Here is a 26,845-nt window from a genome sequence, read left to right as displayed (position 1 = left end):
ATGCTTGTCCAGACCCAACAAGTGAGCTGGGCCCAGTCACGCCTTCTGGCTAAAGGCCCAGGCCCAAGCTTAGCCCATTAGCCACGTATAGGGCTCGAAAATGTTCAAAAAAAAAAAAAAAAAAAAGAATCAATCTGGACCAGGCCAGCCCATCAGGCCTTCAGGCAGACAGTCCTATGCCAGCCCAATTATCTATCAGGTCTGAAAACTCGGGCCTGGACCATCCTGCAACCTTTTAGACTTAACCCAGATCCAGCCCAACAAAATTGACTGAACATCAGTAATTTGTGGTATAATTTAGGCAACTATCAAACAATTGCAGACGATGCTATTAATACAATCATCTTTTTCAGCATATGCATCCATTAATCATGAGAGAAGTGCTGACCAGCAGTTTCAGCGAGAATCATTGAAGACGAATCTGAGTCACTCCTAGAAGCCATAGTTAACAACAACAGTACTCTATTAGCCATCAGATTATACCTGGAAAAAAAAATGTACCATTCGCTCAGTGTTTCAGAAACAATAAAAAGAGAGCAATATGCACGTATAAAGCTGCATGGCTGCACGTGAGAACAACTACATTAAAAGACTGACAGAAATATGTATATGCCCATTTGCTGATGAGTCTTTGACTAAAGTGGCTCCTTAGGGCTGGTTTCATGAAGGCCAGGAATAACTTGGTATCCCACCTTCTGAAAAAATATTACATATTATATTTAAACCCAGTGGAAAAAAAAAAAAAAATCTCATTTTTGGTTCCTCCCAAAAATTTTGGCACCATTTGGAGAATTGCAGGAATTCTGCAGTAGTCCCCACAGCCAAAAGGCTCTCAACATAAATCTGGAGTTGAAAATAAAACTATCAAAAAGTCTAAACAAAACCGTACCTCCAATGCAGACCAGTGGTATCAAAGCTCATAGAACCAATCTGAGAAACCAAATCTGCAAACTCTGGCCGTTCTGACTTGTCAGAATTCCTTAAAATGCTCCTTGACACTCCAGAGAAATGGATGTTGTATTTGACAAAAAGCTGCCAATGTCATACAATGGTAAACTCTTTTTTCACAGAGAAAATTTAACAAAACGCGAGTCTACTATCTACTGTTATTAAAAGCACTACCTCATTGATGGCCTTCTGTGCTTTCAATGTTTCATGGTGGGAGCTTAAAAGACAAGAAAAGTATGATTCAGATTGCAAAGAACATGCATGGCAAAACATTAAAAAGGATAATGACCAAAACCAATATTAAGAAATAATTTATCATGATTGCAAAGTTACCATTACCTAGAAAGAATCCCCAAAAGAAATGAAGAGAAGGACTTTGGATCCTGAAATATGAATAGAAAAGGCAACATGTCAGAAAGATTTCTCTTTAAATATGTTCTCAAAGAGTCATATCGCCATGAATAGAGTACCAGTGTCAAATGTCTAAGAACAGTTTGCGTTGCAAGGATTGTGCAAGAACCTAGCACAGCATGTTCTGGTGCATTTGGATCACGCAAGCTCTCAGTAAGGGTAAGAACACATTTCCCAATCAGTGATGGCCAACGTTTGAGCATCTTCAAGAGAGATTTTCCTGCAAGTCTGATAACAAATTCAACAATCAAATTAGATGTAATGAAGTAAAGCAAAATCAAGGAAAAGTTGCATCAGGGACTCTAATAACAAACACAAGTCATCATAAAAGTAAAGCACAAAAGGCAGTGGTTTTCTTTTTTGTATTTTGGATATGTGCATGTGTGCGTGCATGTGTGTGTGTGTGGAGAGAGAGAGAGAGAGAGAGAGAGAGAGAGGAGGCAAAGAAGTATACGATGTAATTTAGTGGAAGGGCTAAATTATTAGTTATATGACCAAAAGTAGTCAAGCAAACATAGAGGCGCATACTTTCAAGGCTTTGAGTGGGACATCCATTCTGCAGGTGGAAAGAAGTGTCTTAAAATAGACAGCCAAAGTTTTAATCATTTTCTTTATATCTTGATATATCTTTTAAGTCTCATATACTTTTTGAACTAATATTCTTATAATGTAATCTCTCTCAGCTCTACTAAAATTAACAACCTCCCAATGAATAACTGTATAACCACTGTTTATGTGCCTGGCACCTCCTTAGTACCCACACCAACACAAAAATCCATACCTTCAATATTAATTATTCACAAGGCATCACCGGAGGTAAAACAAGTAATGGAAAAGGGGCCTTGTCATACTTATGAGGGACAGGATGAAGTAACGCCAAATTTTGGTTCTACTTACTAACTCAGTCTACATCTCTTAGTTTCCATTACTTATGAAACATCAGCTTTCAACTCTAAGCTTCTATAATGCCAGCCCATGGCCCACCCAAGCCCATAGGCCATTGAGATTTACATTTACTATTTTTGGAAGATATGGGGGTTGAGTTAAAGATGTGATTGAAGATATGAGGGTGATGTGATTGAAGATATGGGGCCAATTTAGAGATGTAATTAGGATTTTTTATATTTGCTTTTACTATTTTTAGGCTTTTACCATCTTAAGTAGATTAGATTGATTTGAAGTCAACTATCATTGATTTGAAATCAATCTCTTACTTGGGAGATTCTTATTAGAGATTCCTTTAGATTCTATAAAAAAGGAGGGGTGGTGTAGGAAGTAGTTAATTCCAATATTTTTCTAAGTGTTAGTTTTTCTTAAGTATTATATGAGAAGAAGTTTGGCATCAATAAAATTACTTCTCCCTCTACTCCATTATTTTTGTGGGTGTAATTCTTGTCCACTTCTTTGCTATTCGATGTCTATATCTAATTGATTCGATAACTGAATTGCACCATCTTCGTATCAAAGTAGGTGATCATCGAGGAATTGCTAACACTTTACATCATTTCCTAATGGCTTCGAAGGGGGTGGCACAAGAAGAGTTTGTGCAAGTAATCCAATCCATGCACTTGCAGAGCAGGTAGATCAACTCATGCATGTTGTGGGCAATCTCATTAATCAAGTGGAGAAGCTCCGGCTGGTCGTGGGTTTTAAAAAAAAAAAATGGATAGAATCCGGAGATTGAAGTTGGAGCACGTAGACAGGTAGGAGAAGGTCCCCACCAAGGTTCTAACCAACAACGGGTGGCCTTGGCTTATAAAGACAACAATGATGGAATCCTTCGATTGTTGGAACGTGACAAAAAACTTAGAATTTAAGTAAAAATTCTGGAAACAACAAAAAATCTACGGAGGAAAGGAATACTCGACATATGAAATGATCGATGCATTAACGTTAGACCTACACGTAAATTCATCAATGGATCAATTGAGGAACCCACTGATAGTAACACTCACATTTATAGACATGCCAAGGGATCTCAACCCTCAAATTAAAGCACATTTTGCAAAAGATGATAGTGGCATGAAAAACGGGGCAAATGTTATAGGATCTACACAAAATTTTAAAATTACAACAAACAAGTGGGCACCCACGAAAGCGCAAGCAAAAGAGACGCCATCTACATTGGACTCCAACAAAGGTTATGTCGAGCTGGCGCTTAGCGTTGCTCCACTAGCTTTCAACAAAGAAGAAGAAGATTCATCATAGAGGTAGTGCAAGTCCAAAGGTTGAAATTAGTTTCCAACTAGGTAACGAGTTCTTTCAAAGCTGGGGAGAATTGATGCAAGGCCACGGGACCCATTGCAATTTACTATTTTTTTAAGAAATTACTGTTGATTTAAAGATTTAATTGAAGATGAGAGGGGGATGTAATTGAAGATATGGGCCGATTTAGATATGTGATTACGATTTTTATATTTTCTTTTACTATTGTTAGGCTTTTAGCATATTAAGTAGATTAGATTGATTTGAAGTCAACTATAATTAACTCAAAATCAATCTCTTAGTTAGAGGAATTCTCATTGGAGATTCACTTAGAATCTATAAAAATGAAGGGTGGTGTAAAAAGTAGTTAATTTAAATATTTTTCTAAGTGCAAGTTTTTCTTTAGTATTTTAAGAGAAGAAGTTTGGTATTAATAAAATTAAATTTCTCCTTCGCTACTCCATTATTCTTGTGAGTGTAATAATTGTCCACTACTCTGTTATTCTTGTGGGTGTAATTCATGAGCACTTCTTTGCGATTTGGTGTTGATATCTCATTGATTCGATAACCGGGTTGCATCATTCTGTTACTAATAATTACAGCATAGTGTGCTCATTTAAGACTCAAGAGCTCATAGAATTTTTTTATGAAACCAAAATTGAAGGCTACCAATGTGCATAGTCTCAACCATTGCATCTAACTTTGTGAACCTGTACATAAAACCATTTCAGATCATTTTACTAAAGAGAGTAAAAGATGAAAGGACTCACGAACGAACTGTTTCGTAGTTATGAGAAGAGAGGGTGAGAAGATCATCCATCAAAAGAACGGCATGCTCTGATGGAGATAAATTGCTGTTTGTACGAAATCGATGATATGACGATTGTGAAGATCGCCATGTATTATGCATGTATGCCTTGTCAATAAGTGCCCACCTGGGTCTGTAAAAAATACACATTCACAATGTAAAATACTTGGTGAAATTTTTGCTAGTTTAAATAAATGAATGTCTTTGTAATAGGACAGGCCCATCACCTCCTCTTCCCTGGAGCATGCGAGGAGACAATAAAATTCGTTGGAGGCTCTATTATAGCAGCAGATTCCAATTTCCAAGCCTGTCTGTGATTTGCCCACTCATCATACTCCAAGCTTCCTGCAACATAGGTTACATAGAGAAGAAACTGTATGACAACCGTAGACTACCTGTCTCCAGACAAATTATTCACAGAAAACCAATGAATGTACTCCTTATAGACACAACGCCCATACCGAAATTTACTAGAGCATCCATTACACGGATGGTAAGTATGAAAAGGATGCTATCATCTGATCTTTCTTCCAACAAGTATCTGCAAAATATCCATAAATCAGAAGGTTCAGCAATCCAAAGCCACTACAAAATGCTGAGAGTTGTTGACAAAGAGATGATGGATAAGAAGCATTACCTTGAAGCTACATGTATAATCTTTGCAGCTTTTTCCCTCAGTTCAGGACTACCAACAGTAGAACCAGATGCTCCAGCAATTATGAAAGAACTGAAGTCCTGATCTGTGGCACTCCCATTCCTAAAGGATGGACGAAAATCAGGCAAGCAAGACAAAATGCCTTGCAATGAAGAGTCAATGCGCAACAGGGTCACTTTTAAGTGCTCCTTCTCATTTCCTGGAGGGTAAATTGTATTCACTGGTTAGAAAGTAGTAATCGTATGGAGTTTCGAAAGTAATTACAAAGACATAAAAGAAAGATGCCTTTAGCATTTTTTTTTAATTCAAAAAATATATGCATTTGAAGAATCGTATTATATGGCATGCCCGCTTCATGGAGTTTGATGAATTGTGCACCAAAACTTCTCCAATTGTACATATGGCACCTGTTTCCGGTGATCAGGACCTTTTGGCTCAGTGACCACCACATGGATGGGCCTTATCCTAGAAAGCGAACCAATCAGACTGGTAGCCATCCAACCAGTGACCTAAAAAGGAGCAGTTAGCTCAATAAAAGAGCAATGGATTGCATTCAATGGGAAAACTCCCAACAATCAGCTAATTCAGGCTGTCCAATCACTACAATTGTTGGCCTCTAGCCCATCAACATTATGGCCACCAGAGAAGTCCGGAAAAACATGTGTTTACCTCATCTGTGATGGACACAGCAATTCATAGATATTCTAGGAAGTGCAAACCATACTAGAACACACAATAGTTCGGATATGAACCTATAATAGCAAAAAATTACTTCTCTAGACTTTTTTCTTCTTTTTTTTTTTGAAAGATGAAATGAACTTTATTGAGTCTAAAGCCAAAAAGCAAACAAAGGAAGATACAAAGAAAAGGAAAAGAACTATACAAACAATCCACAAGAACTAGTCTGGATATATTAAGAAAAAATAATAAACTACAAACACTTGCATGGAAGTAGCCTACAAAATTTAGGTCATGAAAAGCCAGGATTGGAATATTCCAGTACAATCCTTTCTGACGATAATTATGCATTCTCCCTTATTAGAAAAATCGACTATCACATTCGCTCATGTGAAAAACAGAGTGCATCAGAACATTTTTGTGTGATAAATTTCTACATCTGTTTGTGTGTAAAATAGAAAAGTGCAACAGAACAGAATTAATTTAAAAGGAAAGGCAGTAGCATACCTGGATCAGAATGAATTTTGTTCTGACATATTTTGAGAAGATCATCTAAAGCTGATCGAAAATGAAGGTCTAAAAGTTCATTTGCAAACAGCACTTCATCCTCACTAGGAATGTGCCACTTAGGGGTCAATGATGGCTCTTTGTTCTGATAATCTTTTGTGCTAATCCATTCTTCTAATACAGCAGCAGCAGGATGATGTGAAAAGCACCTGGACATCCGGGAAAGTTACATTCTAGCAGAGAAAAAAAAAAAAAAACTACTAAGAGAAGCAAGCAACACACTGAGGCAGCAAATCCAACTGATATGCAGGAAGAGGCATTGTGTGATGCTTGGTCCCAAGGAACTTCTTTTTTCAACACAACAATGTTGCAAGTGGCCCACCTTTCTGTCACCGAAATCATTTACCTAGTGGGCACCATCATGGATGGGTCTACCCACCCACACTCACGCACGCATACACGCCCACGTACACATGCACACGCAGATAGAGATAGAGAGAGAGAGAGAGAGAGAGAGAGAGAGAGAGAGAGAGAGAGAGAGAGGTGCATACTTGTACTGGTCAACAGGATAATAAATGACCAGGCTACCAAGAAGGGAGCGAAGAACGTGATCCCCCGCTCCATTAACCTATCAAACAATAAAAATATTCAAATAACAGGAACAGGAAATCCCAAAACCAGTAAAAACCCAGATAAAGATTAGTTAAATGCATAATGCAGAACTGCTGCAGAGAATATCATATTGCCAGAGACAGCTAAAAGACCTTCCAGGAAGGAGCTTCAAATGCAGATGCAATTGCTTCTTTGAATTGATCCCCGTACCGAAGCAGCACAGGACCTCCATAACTGATCGCAACCGATAACACCTTCAGTTGATAATCAATTGCTGTTTCTAGAGCTGGAGAAAGTGTTGCCTGGGAAATAAAATAAAATAATTTTCATACAAGAACTCCCATTAAGGGATAAAAACCACAGGAAAAAAGTTTGTTGAAGAGAGAAACCTTGGTTGAAAAAGAACCATCAGTAATTCCTCTCCCACCAAAGCCAGAGATGGGGATTCCTTTCAAAGAGGAGATGACAGAATTCAAGATCGGTTCAATAAGGTGCACAACTGCCTCCTCTGGATTAGAGTGAACACATGCACAACAAAGAAGCCCGACCTCCGCAATAGCTCCAGGAAGAATATTACTGTTGACAAACTTGGCAATTTTCTTCAATGCCTACAAATATTAAGGAAATAGAGATCATACATATCAGATGATGATCCAGACATGGACAAATGTGAACTAGGGAACTGATGGAAGTGGTGTTCAGGTGTAAGAACTAAAAACCTGATTATATAAAGTTTTGGACAGCTTCCCAAGTAAGATCTCCAACATGCAGAAATAATAAGGACCATCTTCAACCAGGAAAGTTCCAGATGTCGCTGATGTATGGATCCCTTCATTTCTGCAGATGCCATAAAATGGTTAGAGAACTTCTCTGGTGAAACAAAACACTGACTTCTGAATGCCATTACTTACAAAACACTGCTTGGTTCCAAGTGTAGAAGTAAAGAAAACAGGCGACAGAAGAACTCATCAAGCCATTCGGAAGAACTGATGGCTGAGAGAAATGTGGGCCCATCTTCATTTTCATCTAGTGCTGATAACTGCAGTCAGAGAACAAATAAACAAGATCAAACAGATTGTGTTGTAAACACAGTGAGCAATGTGCGTACCAAGCAATGCATAGTTCAGAGCTTACATTGGAGAATACAGAACCAATCAATTGCATGGTTGCCAAGGTCTTTGGAGGATCATTGGCATCCATACCAAGTAATGCATTGTTTAATGAAATAATTATAAGATCAGTGAAGGCATCTGCACCGCCGAGACCATCAGTTATGGATGGAGTGTCTGAAACAGAAGCAAGAAACAGAGCACGCCCAGCAAACGCAACAGATGTGACAGCAGTCTTCAACTGGTGGGTAGCCGTCATCTAAGCAAGCAAAAACAGTCAATAAACAGTTAGTGTGAGAGATGAAAACATTTAAAAGAATAAATCCCTATGGGACCTCAATGTCTGCTAAGTCTACACATAGATCTCAACCCCTCTACATGCCAACAAATGTGATGAACGCGGCACAATTTTCAAAGATCAAAGCCATCCATCAGGCTGGCTCTCTGGTCCAATAATCAGGCTGGTCAGTCATCAGCTGAACCAGTGTACAAAAAATTGGACGGTTTAGAAAAGCTCACCAATATCAACATTTAATTTACATGTGTAGCCCAGTGATGATGTACTGGTTTGATTCTTGGACATATCAGATATTGTAAATGTGTGCCATGTGGTCGCATCTGGCAGTGTGTGAAAGGGGGTGGGAACTACACGCATGTAGAATTAGATAACCATTGGAATATGCTTTCCAGGAGAGACCTGTCTTTCAGCAAAGAAGTGAAAATCTCGAATCCCTGTAAGATCCAGAGACAGATGAAGTAGAGTAATACTAGCATAAAGAAACGGAAGAAAATACAGTTAGTGACACTCACCGTCTCCAAGGCCAGGTGGAACCGAGATGCAATAAATGGAAGCACCAAGGAAGGCTCTGCATATGCTAAAATGGAAGTTGCAGCAGCAACAGTTTCAGCAAGAGATTCGTTTTTGCTGTACTGGCCGCGATCAATTAACTTCAGCACCACTTTGACAAAAGCAGCTCTTTCTGTTTTTCCCAAAGAGAGTTCAGCATGTCCGTTGTCATCTGCATTTCTGTAATAACAGGATCTCAGTAGAAAAATAAGACACCTTGCCTACCATGAATTCATGTCATAATCCAAGTAGATATCTTACTGTTGCTCATGACGAAGCCGTTGTTGGAAGGTAAGTACTAAGTACCGCAGCAGACGCTCTAATGAGTAAGTCCAGCGGCCCCCGTTTGATGGATGGTAATATCTAGAACAACGGAAAGTATTTGCAAAGGGAAGCTAAATAGAAATAATTAAAAGAGGAACTGTATGATCCCCAGCCAGAGGATATGCATAGTATCCTTGGATTTTCAGTAAGCAGGACCCTTGAAATGACTGGCCCCACAATGGATGAACCATGCCCAGAAAATCTCCCAGATAGGGAGCTGACACCCATCTAATCGTTGGCCCTTTTCAGTTGAACATGGACCATTGCATTACTTCTTTTCTTAATCATTTATTGGAGGCTGTCAGTGCAAAGGACTAGAATTCCCATCGAGGAAAATTTTTGGCATCAAACGTATGCCATAACTTTCATCATGAATCCGAACAACTCTAACTGAAGGTCAAGCTCTAGATACAGTGGAATGGCGGAACAGCATAAATGTAGCCAACCCCAATTAATTGGGATAAGGCTTTGATGATGATGATGATTATGGCAATTCATTGTAGGGCCATACATTGATCTGGATCAAAGAACTACAAACCCACTTCTACAACTACGGACCCAAGGATATTTACACATAGATCAAGGATCATGTAGTTGACAATGAAACATAGCACCGTGACTGAAAATGTCAGAAAACATACTGTTCTAATAGGTTTGACATTTTCTCAAAGTACTCTTGTGCAGAACTCCCAGGCTTCAACAGATACACCTGCAAAAGTTTCCATGTTGAATGGGTTTATAAAAACTGCAAAGCATGTGCCTCTTGACATAATCACACAACTGCAAAACAACTATAAAAAAAGCAGCATGACAAGAGGCCCCTTCCTTACAATTGACTTGGCAATGGCCTTGGCAGGGGTAACCACTTTGCTGGAAAACAAGAACCTCATATTTCTTGGAACATCCACAGAAAAAGGATATGATCCATTTCCATTTGCTACAGGAACCTGTAACAAAGATACCAATAGCACATCGTATTAAGCAAGTCACTTCGAGAAATAAGAGAGCATTATTACCAAAAAAATAAGTAAAATTGCCAGAATTATTGGTGTTTAAGCAGGTTTATAACTCCATTCATGATAAACTATAATGCAAGCCCTACAGCCCACTTAGGCCCACTGTAGGGTCCAGCAATGACCTAGGCCCACAGCCCACCATAGGGCCCAACATGTGCTTTTTTAACTGTTTATCTATAGATTTGATTTGGGGGCCTAAATCAAGGATTGCAATTTTCTATTTTTTGAAGATATAGAGGCTAATTTAAATATGTGAACGAAGATGCAAGGGAGATGTGATTAAAGATATGGGGTTGATTTAAAGATGCAACTAGGATTATTTTCTATATTTGTTTATACTATTATTACGCTTTTACCATCTTAGGTAGATTAGATTGATTTGAAGTCAACTATGATTAATTTGAAATCAATCTCTTAGTTGGAGGGATTCTCATTAGAGATTTGCTTAGCCTATAAAAAAAGGGGATGGTATAGGCAATGTTTTACATATCGACGATATCGGCCGATATATCCCACGATATATCTTGTATCCTGCCCGTGCGATACAAAACACACAAGTAGTGCTGATATATCCCACATGTTCGATCCAGTGAGCATATTCAATTTCCGATCCCTTTTTTTTGTTGAAATTGTGTTAAACTAGTGTCAAATGGTTACAAATCCATTGGTTCTTCATGTTTTGCATGAAAAATCATGGAGTTGGAGCTTTGATTTCAATATCCATTGGTTCTTCATGTACTCCATGTTCTCCATGTTTTTTTTCAAAATTTTCCTTCAACCAGCTGTCAATTGAGACTAATTTCGCATAGCTTAGGACCCTATACAAAGGAAACCTATTGTGTGCACTTTTTTTGAGATGTTATGATTTAAAAGTGTGTATTAAGGTCTTTTTTAACGATCTCTGAAATTTCATTGAAAAATTCAACCATTTCCCCAACATTTCCCCATGTCTCCCAAGAAGTGCGATAAATTATCTGATACAAATGATATATCCGGTGCGATAATCAATACATATCTATATCCCAAGGATGCGATACGTAACGCGATACCAATATTTTGAACACTGGGTATAGGAAGTAGTCATTCTAGGTTTTTCTAAGTGTGAGTTTTCTTAAGTTCTGTAAGAAGCTTGATATCAATAAAGTTATTTCTCCCTCTCTATTCAAATATTCTTGTGAGTACAATTCTTGTCCACTCCTTCACAATTCAGGTGTTGATATCTAATTGATTCAATAACCGGGTTGCACCATACAATTTTTTTATCCAAAAGGCAAAGAAATTTTATTTTTTTAAGGCAAAGAATTCTAGTAAGAGGATCCCTAACCAGAATCCCAATCCCAAACAGGAGCAGAAAAGGACAGAAAAAGGGTAACTAAAACTAAACTCCCTCTAACCAGGATCCCAATCCCGAACAAGCAGAAAAACCCTGGCCACCATACAATGAAAATCTTCCAGGGCAATTAGAAGGAAGAGTCATCTCAGGGAGCACACATACAAAACAAAATCCAGAAAGCATATCATCATTTGATTATGAACCACAGTCTTCATGGAGAACTAAATCAAGTTCAAAGTGATGGCCTGAGAGTCATTTCTATCCAAATTATGCATTTTATTGTTCATGCACACAAGCAGTGGAAAGAAAAGCATGCTTCAAAACTTGCCTCAAACATATTCAAGAATCGTGTAAAAAGCACTGGTAAGAAACACTCCCAGTCAATAGAATTGTAGTGCTTTATACAGCGAGCCATAACTGCTGCCCATTGAATATCCCAAAACTGGCAATTTGGTATTGAATCCCACAGATCTAGGCACTGTTTGATCCAATCCCTGTCATGCAAACAGTTAAAAGTGAATGGACAATGTACCAATATTGTTGAAAAGAATAAGAACAAGTACCCTCAAGAAATGGAATTCACCATCCTTACTGTGAAAAGAAGTCACGGTTCTCCATGTTTGCCGGAAGAAACAGTTTCACAAATCCAGAACCTTCAAAGGACGAATTATGCCAAGGATTTTCCATTAAGGATCTGCAATTTTGTTTGATTAAATGATGTTAAACACCACATTAAAAAGGTGAGTTAAACAGCCTAGTTTATCATACTAATAAGGTATGGTAGAGAGTATTATTCTCAAATTTTTAAAATGTCAATATAAAGGCTGCAGTTGACAAATAATCATGAGTGGATACCAAGAAGAAGGGCATATGCAAATGCCTACTTAAATGCTAAAAGTATTGGGCACTCTTTATCCCTTGACTAGTTGCAAAATTGACATTTGTCAGAAAATAATGATAGTTTGAAAAACAAAATTCTCATTTTAAACATGAAGCATCACTTTCTGAAAAGAAGTTCAATGAGCTTCAGTCAGTTCTCTTTGATTATTCAGCCAGCTGACAGACAACTCCGTAAGAATTATTGACACCAAAATGAGAAATTCCACATGCTAAAGAAGGTCTTACATTTTTCTTAAGGTCATTCATTGCTCCCTTCAGTCTTGACAGTGGACAGTAATTTGTTCAATGTGATTCATTGGGCGAGATGTGGGGGGCCATCCCATAGAAATTAATGAGTTCAAGAAGATTTGTTAAATTCATTCTTCATTAGAACTATATTTCAACCATCACTATGGGGAAAGCCATATTATGCATGCCCTACCTAAGGAAGAAGTATCATGAGTCTTCCTTTAAAAATATGGGTTTCTCATCTCCAACAATAAAGTGATTGCTTCTTTTTTCTTATTTTTTTTAGGCTTGTATATTATGTGCTATCTGAGTAAAGGAAGGTTATGTCAAAAGGCAGATGGCTGGTCATAAAACTTTTGTCAAGCAATCATGGAAATTCCTGTAGTCAACCTCAAATAGCTAGGACAAGGCAACCTACAATGATATGATATTATCATTATTTGTTTGTTCTCTTTTACTGATAAAAGAAGCATCAAGAACATGCAGCAGTACAGGAAGAACCATAACTCTTATGGTAGACAATGTATGGTTTTATGGTGATCCCCTTGTGAGCAAATAGACTATAGATTCCTTTTATCTGCGCAAAAAGACTATGGACTACAGTGTTGAATCCAAAATGTAATGCTAGATGCTTCCCAATTGGTGTTATAGGAGCCTGCTCATTTCTCTACCCTATCATTGATGATATACTGCACAGTCAATATGAACAAGCTGGTAAATGGCGTTAACATTCATCATGTGACCGTGTTCTAAGCAGTGTTTTAAATAGCACGTAGCATATAGCGTAGCGTTTGACCATCTATAGCGTGTAGCGTAAGCTACATAGTTTATACTTTATAGCGTAAGCTACACGATACTTAATATATTTTTAAATAATAGAAAAATATGATTTAAAAAAAAAAAAATACCAAATGCATAATTCCAATGAGTTTTTTACTGCGAATCTAGATCGTCAACCACATATTTCAATGCAAAATCTCTTTGTTGCCTTCAGACATCTCTAATTGTGACCTCTTCGTTTTATATATTGAAACATCACAAATTCACAATTTGGATGGTTTGGATTGATCTAAGTGCTCTATCCACGGTATGGACCACAATTTAGATGTTCCGGATTGATCTAATGCAGTGCCACGAATGATGGGGATGAGTCACCACCATTTTAAAATAGGTGTTGAACTAGCATAGAAGAAAAACTAGAGAGAGAGAGAGAGAGAGATTTTATGTAGCATACGCTACATTACATGTAGTGTACACTACATGCTCTGTAGCTTACGTTACGTGCCCGCTACGTAGCATTTTAGCTATGCCACACTATGTAGCGTAGCATATGCTACGAGCGCTACCAAAAACACTGGTTCTAACTTCCAAGCTACCTACTCCATGAGGGTATTTTAGTTGTAGGATATTCTCCAGATCTGTAATTCTTTTCTTTTTTCTTTTTTTGATAGGTAAACAGGGCTCAAAACCTAGAACTCAAGGTTGATGTACGGCCCACCTACTGTTAAGCTAGTGGCATTTATAGTGCAAGCAGGACCAATCACAAGATGTGTTCAATGAAGATGTGGGTCCCAAAATCCCATCATGGGACCTACATCTTGTCCGTCGGACCCAAGCTTAAGGGTTGTATTTAAAGATTATTAAGGAAATATGGATCCTATGTGTTGTAGTTTGATTCTTAAGTCTTTATTTAGTAAAGATTTTGGAGGATCTTTGATCTAATCTTCTGTACCATTAAGTCATTGGTAATTTTCTATTTCAGGAGACTTGTATCTTGAGGGATCTTTTCTTTTTTTTCTTTTTTTTCTTTTTTTTTTTCTTTTTTTGAGAGACAGAGAGGGAGATGAAATGAACTTTATTAAGGTCAAAACTGAAAAAGAAACAAAACAAAGAAAAGAAATCTATACAAACCCACCCAAATGCCTACCCACTACAGGGATCTTTAGGATATGATTACATTTAGAAATAGTAAAATCCAGATTTGTGAGATCTTTTTGGATCTATCTTTTGTATTTTGGCATATATAAAAGGCCATTGTATGTGGAGTTGAATGAGATTGGAATCAAAATAAGTGTCAGTTTTGCGAGAATAAGAAAACCCAAAAAATCAACCTCATTGAGTTGTGTGGTTTGTGCAAAAATCTGTTCTTCTCTTCTTCTTCCTCATTCACATCCTACGTCAAATTTGTATCAGAGCAATTTCATCTGTGGGTTTTTGAAAGATCAATGGCAAGCAACAAGAGGAATGTCGTGGATGAAATAGCAAGTAGATATGATAGTTTGGAGGGAGTGCCCCATGAGACCTCAAGTAGATTGAATAAGTTGGCAAAGTCAACACAACATCAAGGAGTGCCTCCTTGTGCACAAGAAGGTGACAGCGCCCTATGATCAGACATTAGCAGTTCCAGCAGTGTTCAGTTCAATCATCCTTGTGGTAGAAGAGATGACCAACTGGAGAATCGTGATTTTTCTTATGATGTAAAACTTGAGATGCTCTGGTTTTACAAAGAATCTGAGAAATTCAACGAACAAACCCAATCTGCATTACAAGAAGTATGTGAAGATCCAACAGATGACGTGCCTAGTTGACGTGCCACACCCACAATCCAAAAAGATACACACAAAGAATCAGTTGGTGGTTGATAGATGAATCTATCAATGGATCAACAAATGGATTAGCCTATAGAATAGGACGCATTAGTTCCCTCCCAACAACAATCAGAGCATGCAGATCAGAAGCTTGTGATGAGAGAGAAGATGCACAAAAATCAGGAAGCCTATCAAGAGCAAGCCATCCTATAGGGCATGAACCACTAAGAACTGATGAGGATGTGGGTCCCATAAACCCAATTTGCGGATCCTATGGCCCATTTGGTGCGCCCCACCCATAGAGTTGTGTTTAGAGATTTTTAAAGGAGATATGGTTCCCGTGTGTGATTGTAGCTTGATTCTTTAGAGCACTTAGTAAATATTTGGGAGATCTATGATAACGTATGTCTCAATTGTCGCCAAGTCATTAGTAGTTCTCTCTTTTGGGAGACTTGTATTTTGTGGGATCTTTAGTATATATATCTTTAGCGTGTGTGTGTGTGTGTGTCTATATATATATATATATATATAGACACACACACACAGTAAAGTCACTAACCTTTGATATGTTTGGGTCATTTCAAGTGATCTAAGCCCTTGGGCCTGTTTTAACTGGTAGTTCTTTGATGCCAAGTGCACTAAAAAGCACTTTTAATGGAGGAATCTAGCAGTTGAAAATTGGATGCCAAATCATCGATATGTCTAGGCCCGTATTCAATAGCTTAGTAGGTTGAGGCAAGACAACCCTTGGGAGATGTAGAATGGTGACTTTTCCCTTTTTAGAGACTTTGGCACAAGAGTTGGTTTACAATGGGTCTGTTTCGCGTGATCTAAACCATAAAATATCACGCAGACCATTTCCAGTTATCCAAATGTTTGTATAATTTAAACCAATGTTTTTAGTAGCGTTGTAGCGTAGCGTACGCTACGTAGCATACGCAAGTAGCATAATTCCTTGGTAGTGTAAGCTACAGGGTATGTAGTGTAAGCTACAGTACATGTAGCGTACGCTACATGTAGCGTAGTGTAGTGTGTAGCATGGATAGCGTAAGCTACCTGAAATCTCATTTTTTAAAGTATTTTTTCTATGTTAGTTTAACACCTATTTTAAGATGGTCATGACTTCTACCTATAACACATGGCACTACATTAAACTAATCCGTACCATTGAAATTTTGGTCCATATCGTAGATAGAGGACTTAGATTAATCCAGACCATCCAAATTGTGGTCTATATCATGAATTTGTGATGTTTCAATAAATAAATAAATAAGAAGTCATACTTAGAGATATCTAAAGGCAGAGAGAGAGAGAGAGAGAGAGAGAGAGAGAGAGAGAGATTTTGCATGGAAATAAGTGGTTGATGATCCAGATTCGTAGTCAAGAACTCATAGAAATTACGTATTTTGTAAATTTTATCATATTTTCTATTATTTCAATTAAAAATATTAATGATTGTGTAGCATAATTAAAAATATTAATGATTGTGTAGCTTACACTACACGCTATATAGCTCACACTACATGCTATAGAAGGCCAAATGCCACCCTATACGCTATTTAAACACTGATTTAAACATTAAATGTTTGCATGGGGAGTTGATGAATCAGAATGGAACTAAAAAAAAAAAGTCAGTTTCGGAGAAATTATTCCCTTGTAGATGGAAAGAACCTAAGAAAAATAAACACTTTGAATAGTTTGGTTTGTGCAAAAATCCATTCTCATCTTCTTTCTTCTTTCTTCTTTCTAATTCACATCCCATGTCAATTCATATGCAAGTTTATTATGTAAACAGAATGTCTATTTGGGTCAATATTCAGTTTCTAATAAGCAGAATCTTTATGGACAATTGCAACTTCAAAGGAAAAATAAATTAATATGCAGAAACAAATTGGGAGGTATCTTTATGGATTTAAAGTTGATGTTGCAGTTCCTTGAAGGCTCGAAAATCTGTTCTCATCTTCTTTCTTCTTTCTAATTCACATCCCATGTCAATTCGTATGCAAATTTGTTATGTAAACAGTATAATGTCTATTTGGGTCAATATTCAGTTTCTAATGAGCAAAATCTTTATGGACAATTGCAACTTCAAAGGAACAAGAAATTAATATTGCAGAAACAAATTGAGAGGTATCTTTATGGATTTAAAGCTGATGTTGCAGTTCCTTGAAGGCTCACATACTGTGAAAAGTAATGCATGTGCACATCACAGATATGGCTTTCGCGCTTAGAATTAAAGAATCAAACGTAGGTAGAATACCCGCATTAAATGTTTGGACAACAAAGTCAAGACATGCCTACAAGGAAATTTTATAATAATTGAAGTCAACTTTTTCTTTTTCTTTTTTTCTTTTTTTTGAAGATTAACAATAATAAGACAACTTATTTTGTTCAGCCCAAATGAAGTCAAAAGAAATACCCGAACTCCGACCAAATCTCAGCGGCAGAGCCTGATGGGAAGAAATTCCGGCAGGATTGAATGAGGGAAGTCACAGCCTCAAAATGCCGTTGTCTCAATCTCCACCCCTCTGGACCTGTGTTTCTACAGCACAACTCAGAAGAACTGAAGTTACTAACATATTGCTTCAAGCATTTGAAATTGAATGTTCAGCAAATTCAACAAGAATTCAATCAAATTTATATAATAAAAAAAAAAGGTTGGATATAATTTTCAACAACAGGGTCAATTAGTGGCATGGTATTCAAAATTGGTTACGTAATGGCCGTTACGTAACGGTAACAGTCATAACCGTTACGCATTACGGGGTCGAAACGGCCGTAACAGCCATTACAAAAAAATGGGCCGTAACAGTCCCGTAACGGTCCAGTAACAACAATTTTCAAAAAATAAAAAACAGCTGTAATGGCCAATATGGGGCTGTAACCGCCGTTACGGCCCATATCATAATGGTAATGGTGGTGGCCGTTGCGGCCACCGTTACCATTTTGGAACACCTAGATTAGTGGAGAGATTTTATAGATCAAGAATTTGACTAGAAAATTTTGACATTGTTTTACAAGGAAAATAGGTAGTGTGTATACATGAGAGAAAATAAAGCCAGAGCTTTTGAAATGTCCTAGAAAAATGCTGAACTATGACATTTCAAGGATACCGTACATGAAACAAATGGTTATTTACAGTATAAGATATACATAAACTGGGAGCTAATTCAATGGTCTAGGCATTGACAAGGATTGTGCAAGTAAGAAATATGAGGTTCATAGATCCCAAATCCATATATGTGGTTGGTGTTGCGGAAAAAGAAAATGTAAAGTTTAACTTCAAACTGTATTTATTATTTACCTACATTCCAATACAAGTATTAAAATTTAAAAACTGAAGCCATCTTCTGAAAAAACAATGAACCCACTAAACACTGGCATCTTCCATAAAACAATGAAGCCCCTAGACATTGGATTTACTTTCAACCAAAAGGTAGTTGAACTTTGAAAAAATCTGGTACAATCAAACACAAGAATAAGTTTGGCGAACAACACATCCATTGTGCTAAAACAAAGCCAAATCCAAGTCTGATAGTTCAAACTGATTCCCCAAAGAGCAAACTATACCACATTCCAGTATGAAACAACTTTGAGATATTCATTGATCATTCTTTTAAAACCTAGAAGAGACCAGACAGTCAGGCCGGTTTGGACTGGAACCATCCACTAAAATAGGCCAGCTCAGTAGGAACCCATCTCAACTACATGGGCAACTGTTTAAAAAAGACAAATAATAATAATAATAATAAAATTAATTAATTAATTAAAATTAAAATTAAAAAAATAAATAAATAAATAAAATTCATGAGTGAAGGGTCAAACCCATAACCTTTAGTCATAAACTAAATGCCAAAACCACTATATTATGAGCAATTTTTTTGCTAAATCTGCATGTTTGAATGATTTTAGATTAAGGAGATTCCAGGGCCAAAACGGATTGTTAGACCAGCAGTTAGAGACCAAACCACCCACAAAAATGAGCCTTGGTCCAGTCCGGGTTTTAAAACGTTGGGAAGGATCCATCTAAGCAAATGAGTGTGTTAGTCCCTCCTAATCTCGGAATCTCCATAACCACTTGGAAGAACATTTAGGCATCATAGAAGTGATGGGCATAACAACTACAGTACTTGAGGCAGTCACAATTGAACAATTCGAATGTAGTAGTCATCCTCAGAGATACACTCAACAGGAGTTGTTTTTCCAATGTCATATGTCGTTACAAGATATCCAACTACCAACACACACATGATGCATCGTGCCCAATAAACCAATGAACTTAGTTGGTAACCTATCAATGAACTACATATGAGTGATTAATTCGGCAACAGGATCAACATCAGTTCAAAGTGATTCAAATTCAATTAAAATGAGGAACGAGTCTATAAAATGTAAGACATCCCCATACCCCACAAAAGATTATTGTGGAAGTATATATTAGCATTGTTGATGGGCTAGACCTCATGGTCTTCTGGGCCTAGCTAATCAAATGTGCTTGGACCTCTCTTATTCAAGATCTATCAGCAAGAGCTCTTGAAGATGAAATTTCTTGGAAACAGAAAGCCCGGGTGAAGTGGATCAAAGAGGGCGACAGGAACCAGAGATACTTCCATAACTTGGCCAACATGCATGCCAGTTTTAATAAGATTACCAGCATTGTTGTTGATGGAACTCGAGTGGAAGACAAAGATGTAATTGTCGAGGCTGCTATTTCCCATTTCAGATCCCTTCTCAGTTTGACCCCCCACAGACGTCCTGAAATCGACAATCTCCATCTTAACTCCATATCACCTGAAGACGCTATCTCCCTTGAAGCTCCATTTTCCCCGGAAGAAGTGAAGCTGGCTATTGACTCCCTCGGGGGTGATAAAGCTCCTGGACCCGATGGGTTCCCTATTCTCTTTTTCCAAATTTTCTGGGAGACTATCCAATCTGATGTGATGGACTTCTTCATCGAATTCCACGACAGGGCCAAACTTTCAACCAATCTCGGAGCCACATTCATCGCCCTCATCCCCAAATTTCACGGGGCCGCTTCCTTTAAGGATTTTCGCCCAATTAGCCTATTGGGTGGCCCATACAAGATTTTGGCCAAAGTCCTAGCCAATCGCTTGTCTAAGCATATCAGCAAAATCATATCTGCCAATCAATGCGCTTTCATCCCGAGAGGCAAATCATTGATGGTGCGCTAATCACTAATGAATGTATTGATGCTGCCCACAAATCGGGTCACAAATTCATCGGCTACAAGTTAGATATCGAAAAAGCATATGATCACGTAGATTGGGAATTTCTGCATCTTATGCTTCTCAAAATGGGCTTCGGGCCTCTTTGGAGAAAGTGGATTGGGGAGTGTATCTCGTCTGCCCGATACTCAGTTTTAGTTAACGGATCTCCTTTCGGTTTTTTCAAGAGCTCTCGTGGGATTCGCCAAGGGGACCCTCTCTCCCCTTTTCTTTTTCTCATTGTCGGCGAAGCTTTCTCCAGAATTCTCCATCAAGGGCAGGAAGCTAGAATCTTAGCTGGTATACCTATACAGGGCCTTCCCACTCCCATTTCTCACATTCAATATGCAGATGATACTCTCATTTTCAGCGAGGTATCTCTGGACAAAATTAGCAATCTCCGAACTTCCGTTCTCTGCTTTGAAGCCGTGTCGGGCCTGTCTGTTAACCTCACTAAATCGAAGATTTTTGGCATAAATTTGGAAGAAGAAGAAACCGATAGATGGGCTGAATGCTTCAGTTGCTCGGCGAGCTCTCTCCCATCCACGTTCGTTGGCCTTCCTTTGTGTATGGGCAACCCTCCTGAATCCGCTTGGGACAAAGTAGTTTCTAAATTTGATTCCTTTCTGGCTAATTGGAAGTGTCGCTTCCTCTCATTCGGTGGTCGCATTACTCTTATTAAAGTGGCCCTTTCAAATCTTCTCGTCTATTTCATGTCCCTTTTCAAATGTCCTTCCTCTGTCCTTAAGACTATGGACCACAAAAGAAGAGACTTTCTTTGGCATAACAAGGGCGAAAAGAACAAGTTCCACCTGGTTGATTGGAAATACGTTTGCAAGCAATACAACCAAGGTGGGACAGGTATTAAAAATTTGAAGCTTATGAACAGGGCTTTGCTGGGTAAATGGATTTGGCGTCTAGGAAACGAAGACAACAGCTTGTGGAACCAAGTTATCAAAGGCAAGTATGGTCAATCGGTACGCGGTTGGTGGTCGAACACATCTGCTCGTTATAAAGCGTCCGCGATCTGGAAAGGCATTATCTCTATTCAAGACCAGGTCCTGTAAGGGTGGGGTTCCAGCTTGGAAAGGGCTCCAAGATTCGATTTTGGCAAGATTGTTGGGTAGAGAGCATCCCGCTTAGAGATAAATTTCCCTCAATCTTTTCTGTTGCTTCACACCCCGACGCTGCGGTAGCTGATTGCTATTCTATGACAGATGGAAAGCTGGTTTGGTCGGTGGACTGTAGGAGAAATCTACAAGATTGGGAGGTCCAAGAGTTTGTGGACCTTCTTGAATGTATTTATAGGGCTCATCCCAACCCTCTAATCGATGACTCTTTGCTCTGGACTTTGTCCAAGACTAGCTTATTCTCGGTTTGCTCCCTATACCTGCTTTTGGACAAATCTCCCCACTCTGTTGAACATCATTGTACTCAAATCTGGAAGCTCCCGGCTCCCCCCAAATTCATAGCGTTCGGGCGGTTGGTATCTCTGAAAAAAATCCTGACGATGGATAATCTCAGAAAGTGAGACATGTGCGTAGTGAATATCTGCTTGTGTTGTATGAAGGCGGAAGAGTCGGTGGACCATTTGCTGCTCCACTGCCCTTTCATTTCCTCTATTTTGGCTGATGTTCGGTCACGATTCGATATCAGTTGGTGCCCCCCTGAATCCATTTCCTCTCTTTGTATGGACTGGCACGGGGTGAAGCTCAGAAAAAGTCGTTCCATATTATGGAGAATGGCTCTTCTCGCCATCTGGTGGTGTGTTTGGGAGGAAAGGAACAGTAGATGCTTTCGGGATACAGTTAATACCTCGGGATGGGTCTTATGTAGAGCTAAATCGCTAATTATAGAATGGGCTACCCATGTAGAATTCATGAAGTGTTCCGATCTTTTGTTTCTTGGAAAGTAGCCTTTGTCTACTATCTCAGTAGTATCGACTGCTGTCCTTGTTCTTTGTATCTTCCTTTCCCTTTTTAATTTAAAAGTTTCGTTATCTTTCAAAAAAAAATGTGCTTGGACCTCATGTTTAGGCCTGCGGCACAATATGGGCCTGTTTTTCATGCCTAACAATAAAAGCGTGAGGGTTGGGCCAAGCTCCCATGTTCAACTACTTCTTCCAAGGCCTAGCCCAAGCATGGTGCAAGCTTGTTCGTGGCTGCCAGGAGTTGGACTCAAAACACGAGGCCTGACTTTCTAGGCCCATTGACTAGGCCGAGGCCTGAATTTCCAAGCCAACAAATAAAGAAGCTGACTCCATGATGTAGGACATGGCACAGATACATTCCTAACATGGCTGGACCCAAAGAAGGCCAAACAGAAGCGGAAGTAGTCCATCATATCCGGGCCCAATCCTACATAGGGCATGACATAATTTGGCCTCAGGCACATCCGGTCGAAAAAATTCAACCTGAATAGGGAGAAATTTCCGTTTGAAGTGTGAACCATAAATCGGCCATAACTTTTGATATGGGTATCATTACGAGACGAACGTCCTATCGATCTTTACCATAACGGGCCATCTAGGGTCAACCGACCCACAAAGTGGGTCATGTCCATCCGTGTCACGAGAAAACACACACTCCCAGTTCAAAAATAGAATTTCAAGGAAAATTTACTATTTTTAGTAATTCCGATTGGTGTAGTATTTCCTTATTTTTAGAATTTTAGATATTCATCTTTTTTAGAAATTACTTGTAATCATGCTAGGACTCCTCCAGTATGGTTTATCAGGTCTTTCTATTTTTAGCAAATTAGGCTTTAGATGAGTTTTACTATTTTTGGTAACTTTCAATTAGGGTTAGAATTTTGTTATTTTGGGTAATTTCGAATTAAGGTTTTATTTTTTTTATTAGTGGTGTAATCAAAAAATAATACACATTAGATAAATTATTCAATAAAATAATTGAGTTTTTTCGCTTATTATTTCTTGTAGATTCAAGAACTAGCTTGTGGATTCAAGGTTTTAATCACTTGAGAAAGACGATGATCTTTTTCATTATTGTTTCACGCTCTTCCCTGCGTCACTCCAGCTAACCCTAGTCCGTCTTGAACTCAGTCAATGGACAAGTTTGTAGATTCATGCGATGACCATACCATTCGAGGCAAGGTTTTGAATAACAATATTGGTAGGCATATGGGCCAAGACCAACAACGATACAATATGGGGCGTATCGGATCCAAATTGGATGATATGAGCCAACATTCAGCCTGAATTTTTATTTTTGGACAAAAAAAAAAATCTTGAAAAGATCACTAGAGAAATAGGGGAAAAAAATGTAAAACGCCAAAATCTATCACTTTTTTAACATTTATTCAATGGTGCATCAAACATACTTCGATAAGAACGTTGTTTATCAGCTTGATAAGCTGAAAGTCAACCAAATAGTCCTAATTGAACATAAATCAAGCATGATTTGGTGGATCAGGGCCCATTATATAAAAAATCAATAAAATGAAAAAAAAAAAAATGATGGTTTACCCTAGTGATATTTCCCAAAGTGGTCAATTCCGCTTTCATTTGTCAAATCTCACTCAAATTTGGGTTTTAATCATCCAAATAGGCCTAAATCTATTCTAAAATTAGTTTCTAAGCTCCCTCCATAATTGAAATGAAGAACAAAGTAGAGAAATGAGGGAGAAATTGAAAATTAAAAAAAAAAAAAAAAAAATCAAAATAGAGCCCCTTTCTGTGGCCACGTCAACCTTTAGCTCGTATAGGCCCTGCATCGGTGCGGATGTACAGCCTATTTTTTTTTCATAACCGACTGACTCACCCATGTATCGCACAATGGGGGTGGCTCATATGGTTGCAACACCATCAATTCGGCCATATCATAATTGATATGTAAAACAATGGCTTGAGGACACAAATAAATTTTTAAAATTAAAATAATTGATGGCTATGGAAATTGGATAAGACATACTCAAGAAATAATAATAGTGAAGAGAACTTTAAATTTATCTTAGAATTACAAACCACGTTGACTTATTTATCCCTCATTTAACCAATAATCCACACATTGACTTATTTATTCTAAGAACCCAAATTGATGTTCTAAAAGGATTAAAAATGTCACCTGCTGAAGTGTGTTTGCATCAAAGTGTCATAGAAAGGTCGCCATTGAACACTCAAGGACAATTTCTTTCCATATTTCTTTAGTAATCTGACTAAGATATTTCCCCATCTAACCTAATCAGCACAGATGGAACTTCAGTCACCACAAAGACAACACTGATAACAGTAACAAAACAAGAAACCAACAATGTATAAACACCATAAATGTATGAACGAATGGATCCTATTACCTGTGCGTAAAGTTTGTTCTCTGAAATGCGAAATATTTCCAGCCCAACTTCCACAAGTGCCGCTACATCTTCCAAAGAAACTTCGCTTTTTGCTCTTACAAAACTGCAATAGAAAGGTAATGCCTAGGCTCATAATGCAGGTGACAAACAACTAGCCCTTATCCAATCACTTATAAAACATTCAATCAGTAGCTATAAGCAAATGTCAATAGAAGATAACCAAAAATCAAGTTCAATCTTATCTTGAAAACAAGCCTCAAAGTATACAGCAGTCCATGGTAACAATAGGCCTATACGGTCTTCATTCAATGTTCAAATCCAGTGGTCAGGATTTTCCATTGGCCTGATTTTTTACCTTGTCACATCCATTGTAGGGCCCTTGCATGCAGTCCAGATCCAATATGTGCTTTAATGGCCATTATGTAATGGTAATGGTGGCAAACTTTATGTGTTACGGGGACGATACAGGTTTTTTTTCAAAAAAATGAAAAAGAAAAAAGGTTTCGTAACAGCCATTACAGCCCATATTGTAATGGTAACAGTGATGGTCGTTACAGCCACCGTTACTGTTATGGAATGCATTGGTTAGATATCGTGCACAACCCAAGTTTAAATGCATGGCAATGCGTGTGTAACATTAGAATTCCTCAATAAGGATCCATTCAGATACAGTATTGAATTGCATTGCAATTATGGGAAAAAAAATGTAGTTTCCTTAGCATATGTATCAAGTCCATGCCCCAAATTGCAATGATGCTAGTTGCAAGTTGCACATGGAAAGACCATAACTGGAAATTGAAGGTGAGTTCTTCTTTACTAATATTTAATACTAGGAAATATCATTAGCTTATCCCATTCCATCCCATTTAAATTGATATTTAATACTAAGAAATATCATTAGCTTAAAGTTGCATTTTAAGCTCGCCCAAATGTAATCAAATTCAACCATAACTAACAGTGCCAATCCACATGACACTACAGCCCAACATCCTTTCTAGCAGCACCAAAAATCCAACAGAATTCACAGCCCAAACAGAACGAGATAAAATTCAAACTTAAGTGTAACGCAACCAAAATCCAACTAAAACAAACCAAAATCAACTAAAATTCAACTAAGAAAAAGCAAGATATCAACACCAGATTCAAATTAACTAAAATCCATCGATAATTCAGCTGAATTTAACTAAACAATAGCACCAATCCGCAAATTAAGAATCAACAATGCTCGAAAAAGATCACAAAATCAAACTTCAACTAAAATCGTACTAAAACGACCGAGCAAAACTACATCAGCATCAAATTCAACCTATTCTGAAACCAAGGAAGCAAAAAAGGAACCCTAGCCCATGAACAAGTAATCTGGGCCCAAGCTCATGAAGCCGAGTTCAGCCCACTTCCCAAGTACCATGGCCCGTAAACATCCCAACCCACTTGTTAAGCTCCCAAGCTTCGCGCCCATCGCCAGCATGCTGACAGGGATGCTGGGCCAGTCACGATCAGGCCCAGGCCCAGTACGATTGTTTATTAGTGTTTGTTGTTCGTGATTGGGCTACGCCCATGGGCCTGCAGGTAAGTCATGTGGGCCCGGCCCAGTTTCATCCCGACTGCAATTCTACCAATACCAGATGGTGAAATGACATGGAGTTTCAGCAAATTGAGAAAGAGAGGGAGAGATAGAGGGAGGAGCTTACAGTTCGATGACTGAGATCCATTTGAGAGTCGAATAGACGGACTCTGGATCGTCCGATCGCCATAATTCCTTCACCGATCTAACAACAGAGGCGAAAGATTCCCTCTCGCGATTCGTCTCTGCTGCAACAGGAGGAGGAAGCCATGCATTGTAGAGATGCATTCTCTCTCTCTCTCTCTCTCTCTCTCTCTCTCTGCGTGAGAAATGGGGGAGAAAATACGAAGAAAAAAGGTACCTTTTTTCTGCTACGAGGGCCTGTATTTTCCGATATTTATACCTTGTTGTCTTTCTCGGCAAGAAAATGAAGACCTGGTTGAGGGAAGACCGGAGCAGCCGGTGGAGGGATGACTTTTGGGACACGGTTGGATCTGACCCGTTGATTCATTTCCACGGCTTGGATTTGTTTTTCTTTTCTTTTCCAGTCAACAGATGGTGGGGACAGTTCATTGG

The 26,845-nt window shown here is 38.4% G+C and overlaps 1 protein-coding gene across 2 annotated transcripts in view; it reads right to left on the bottom strand.

The window, feature by feature from the left end:
- The window catches only part of LOC131257783 (proteasome activator subunit 4), a 37,060-nt gene extending 10,418 nt beyond the window's left edge, over nucleotides 1-26,642 (bottom strand). The window contains exons 1-26 of one of the 2 annotated variants that reach the window (XM_058258672.1): nucleotides 26,397-26,642; nucleotides 24,706-24,808; nucleotides 24,477-24,589; nucleotides 17,589-17,711; nucleotides 12,046-12,147; nucleotides 11,782-11,947; nucleotides 9,935-10,051; nucleotides 9,746-9,813; nucleotides 9,042-9,143; nucleotides 8,744-8,960; nucleotides 7,959-8,192; nucleotides 7,736-7,863; nucleotides 7,544-7,661; nucleotides 7,214-7,432; nucleotides 6,977-7,126; nucleotides 6,764-6,840; nucleotides 6,213-6,421; nucleotides 5,010-5,226; nucleotides 4,834-4,913; nucleotides 4,600-4,717; nucleotides 4,335-4,505; nucleotides 1,419-1,587; nucleotides 1,288-1,331; nucleotides 1,123-1,165; nucleotides 890-1,032; nucleotides 389-483 (exon numbers count right to left, since the gene is read on the bottom strand). In XM_058258672.1, the coding sequence (XP_058114655.1) occupies nucleotides 389-483; nucleotides 890-1,032; nucleotides 1,123-1,165; nucleotides 1,288-1,331; nucleotides 1,419-1,587; nucleotides 4,335-4,505; nucleotides 4,600-4,717; nucleotides 4,834-4,913; nucleotides 5,010-5,226; nucleotides 6,213-6,421; nucleotides 6,764-6,840; nucleotides 6,977-7,126; nucleotides 7,214-7,432; nucleotides 7,544-7,661; nucleotides 7,736-7,863; nucleotides 7,959-8,192; nucleotides 8,744-8,960; nucleotides 9,042-9,143; nucleotides 9,746-9,813; nucleotides 9,935-10,051; nucleotides 11,782-11,947; nucleotides 12,046-12,147; nucleotides 17,589-17,711; nucleotides 24,477-24,589; nucleotides 24,706-24,808; nucleotides 26,397-26,557 (3,487 nt within the window). In that variant the 5' untranslated portion in view covers nucleotides 26,558-26,642. Of the gene's footprint in view, nucleotides 1-388; nucleotides 484-889; nucleotides 1,033-1,122; nucleotides 1,166-1,287; nucleotides 1,332-1,418; nucleotides 1,588-4,334; nucleotides 4,506-4,599; nucleotides 4,718-4,833; nucleotides 4,914-5,009; nucleotides 5,227-6,212; nucleotides 6,422-6,763; nucleotides 6,841-6,976; nucleotides 7,127-7,213; nucleotides 7,433-7,543; nucleotides 7,662-7,735; nucleotides 7,864-7,958; nucleotides 8,193-8,743; nucleotides 8,961-9,041; nucleotides 9,144-9,745; nucleotides 9,814-9,934; nucleotides 10,052-11,781; nucleotides 11,948-12,045; nucleotides 12,148-17,588; nucleotides 17,712-24,476; nucleotides 24,590-24,705; nucleotides 24,809-26,396 lie in introns of those variants that run through there. The other variant, XM_058258673.1, reaches the window with a different exon arrangement.
- Nucleotides 26,643-26,845: the final 203 nt, after the last annotated feature.

Source organism: Magnolia sinica, chromosome 10 (genome assembly GCF_029962835.1).
Source record: "Magnolia sinica isolate HGM2019 chromosome 10, MsV1, whole genome shotgun sequence".
Lineage (NCBI taxonomy): Eukaryota > Viridiplantae > Streptophyta > Magnoliopsida > Magnoliales > Magnoliaceae > Magnolia > Magnolia sinica.
Note: the sequence above shows the minus strand (reverse complement) of the source record. Positions and strands in the feature narration are given on the sequence as shown.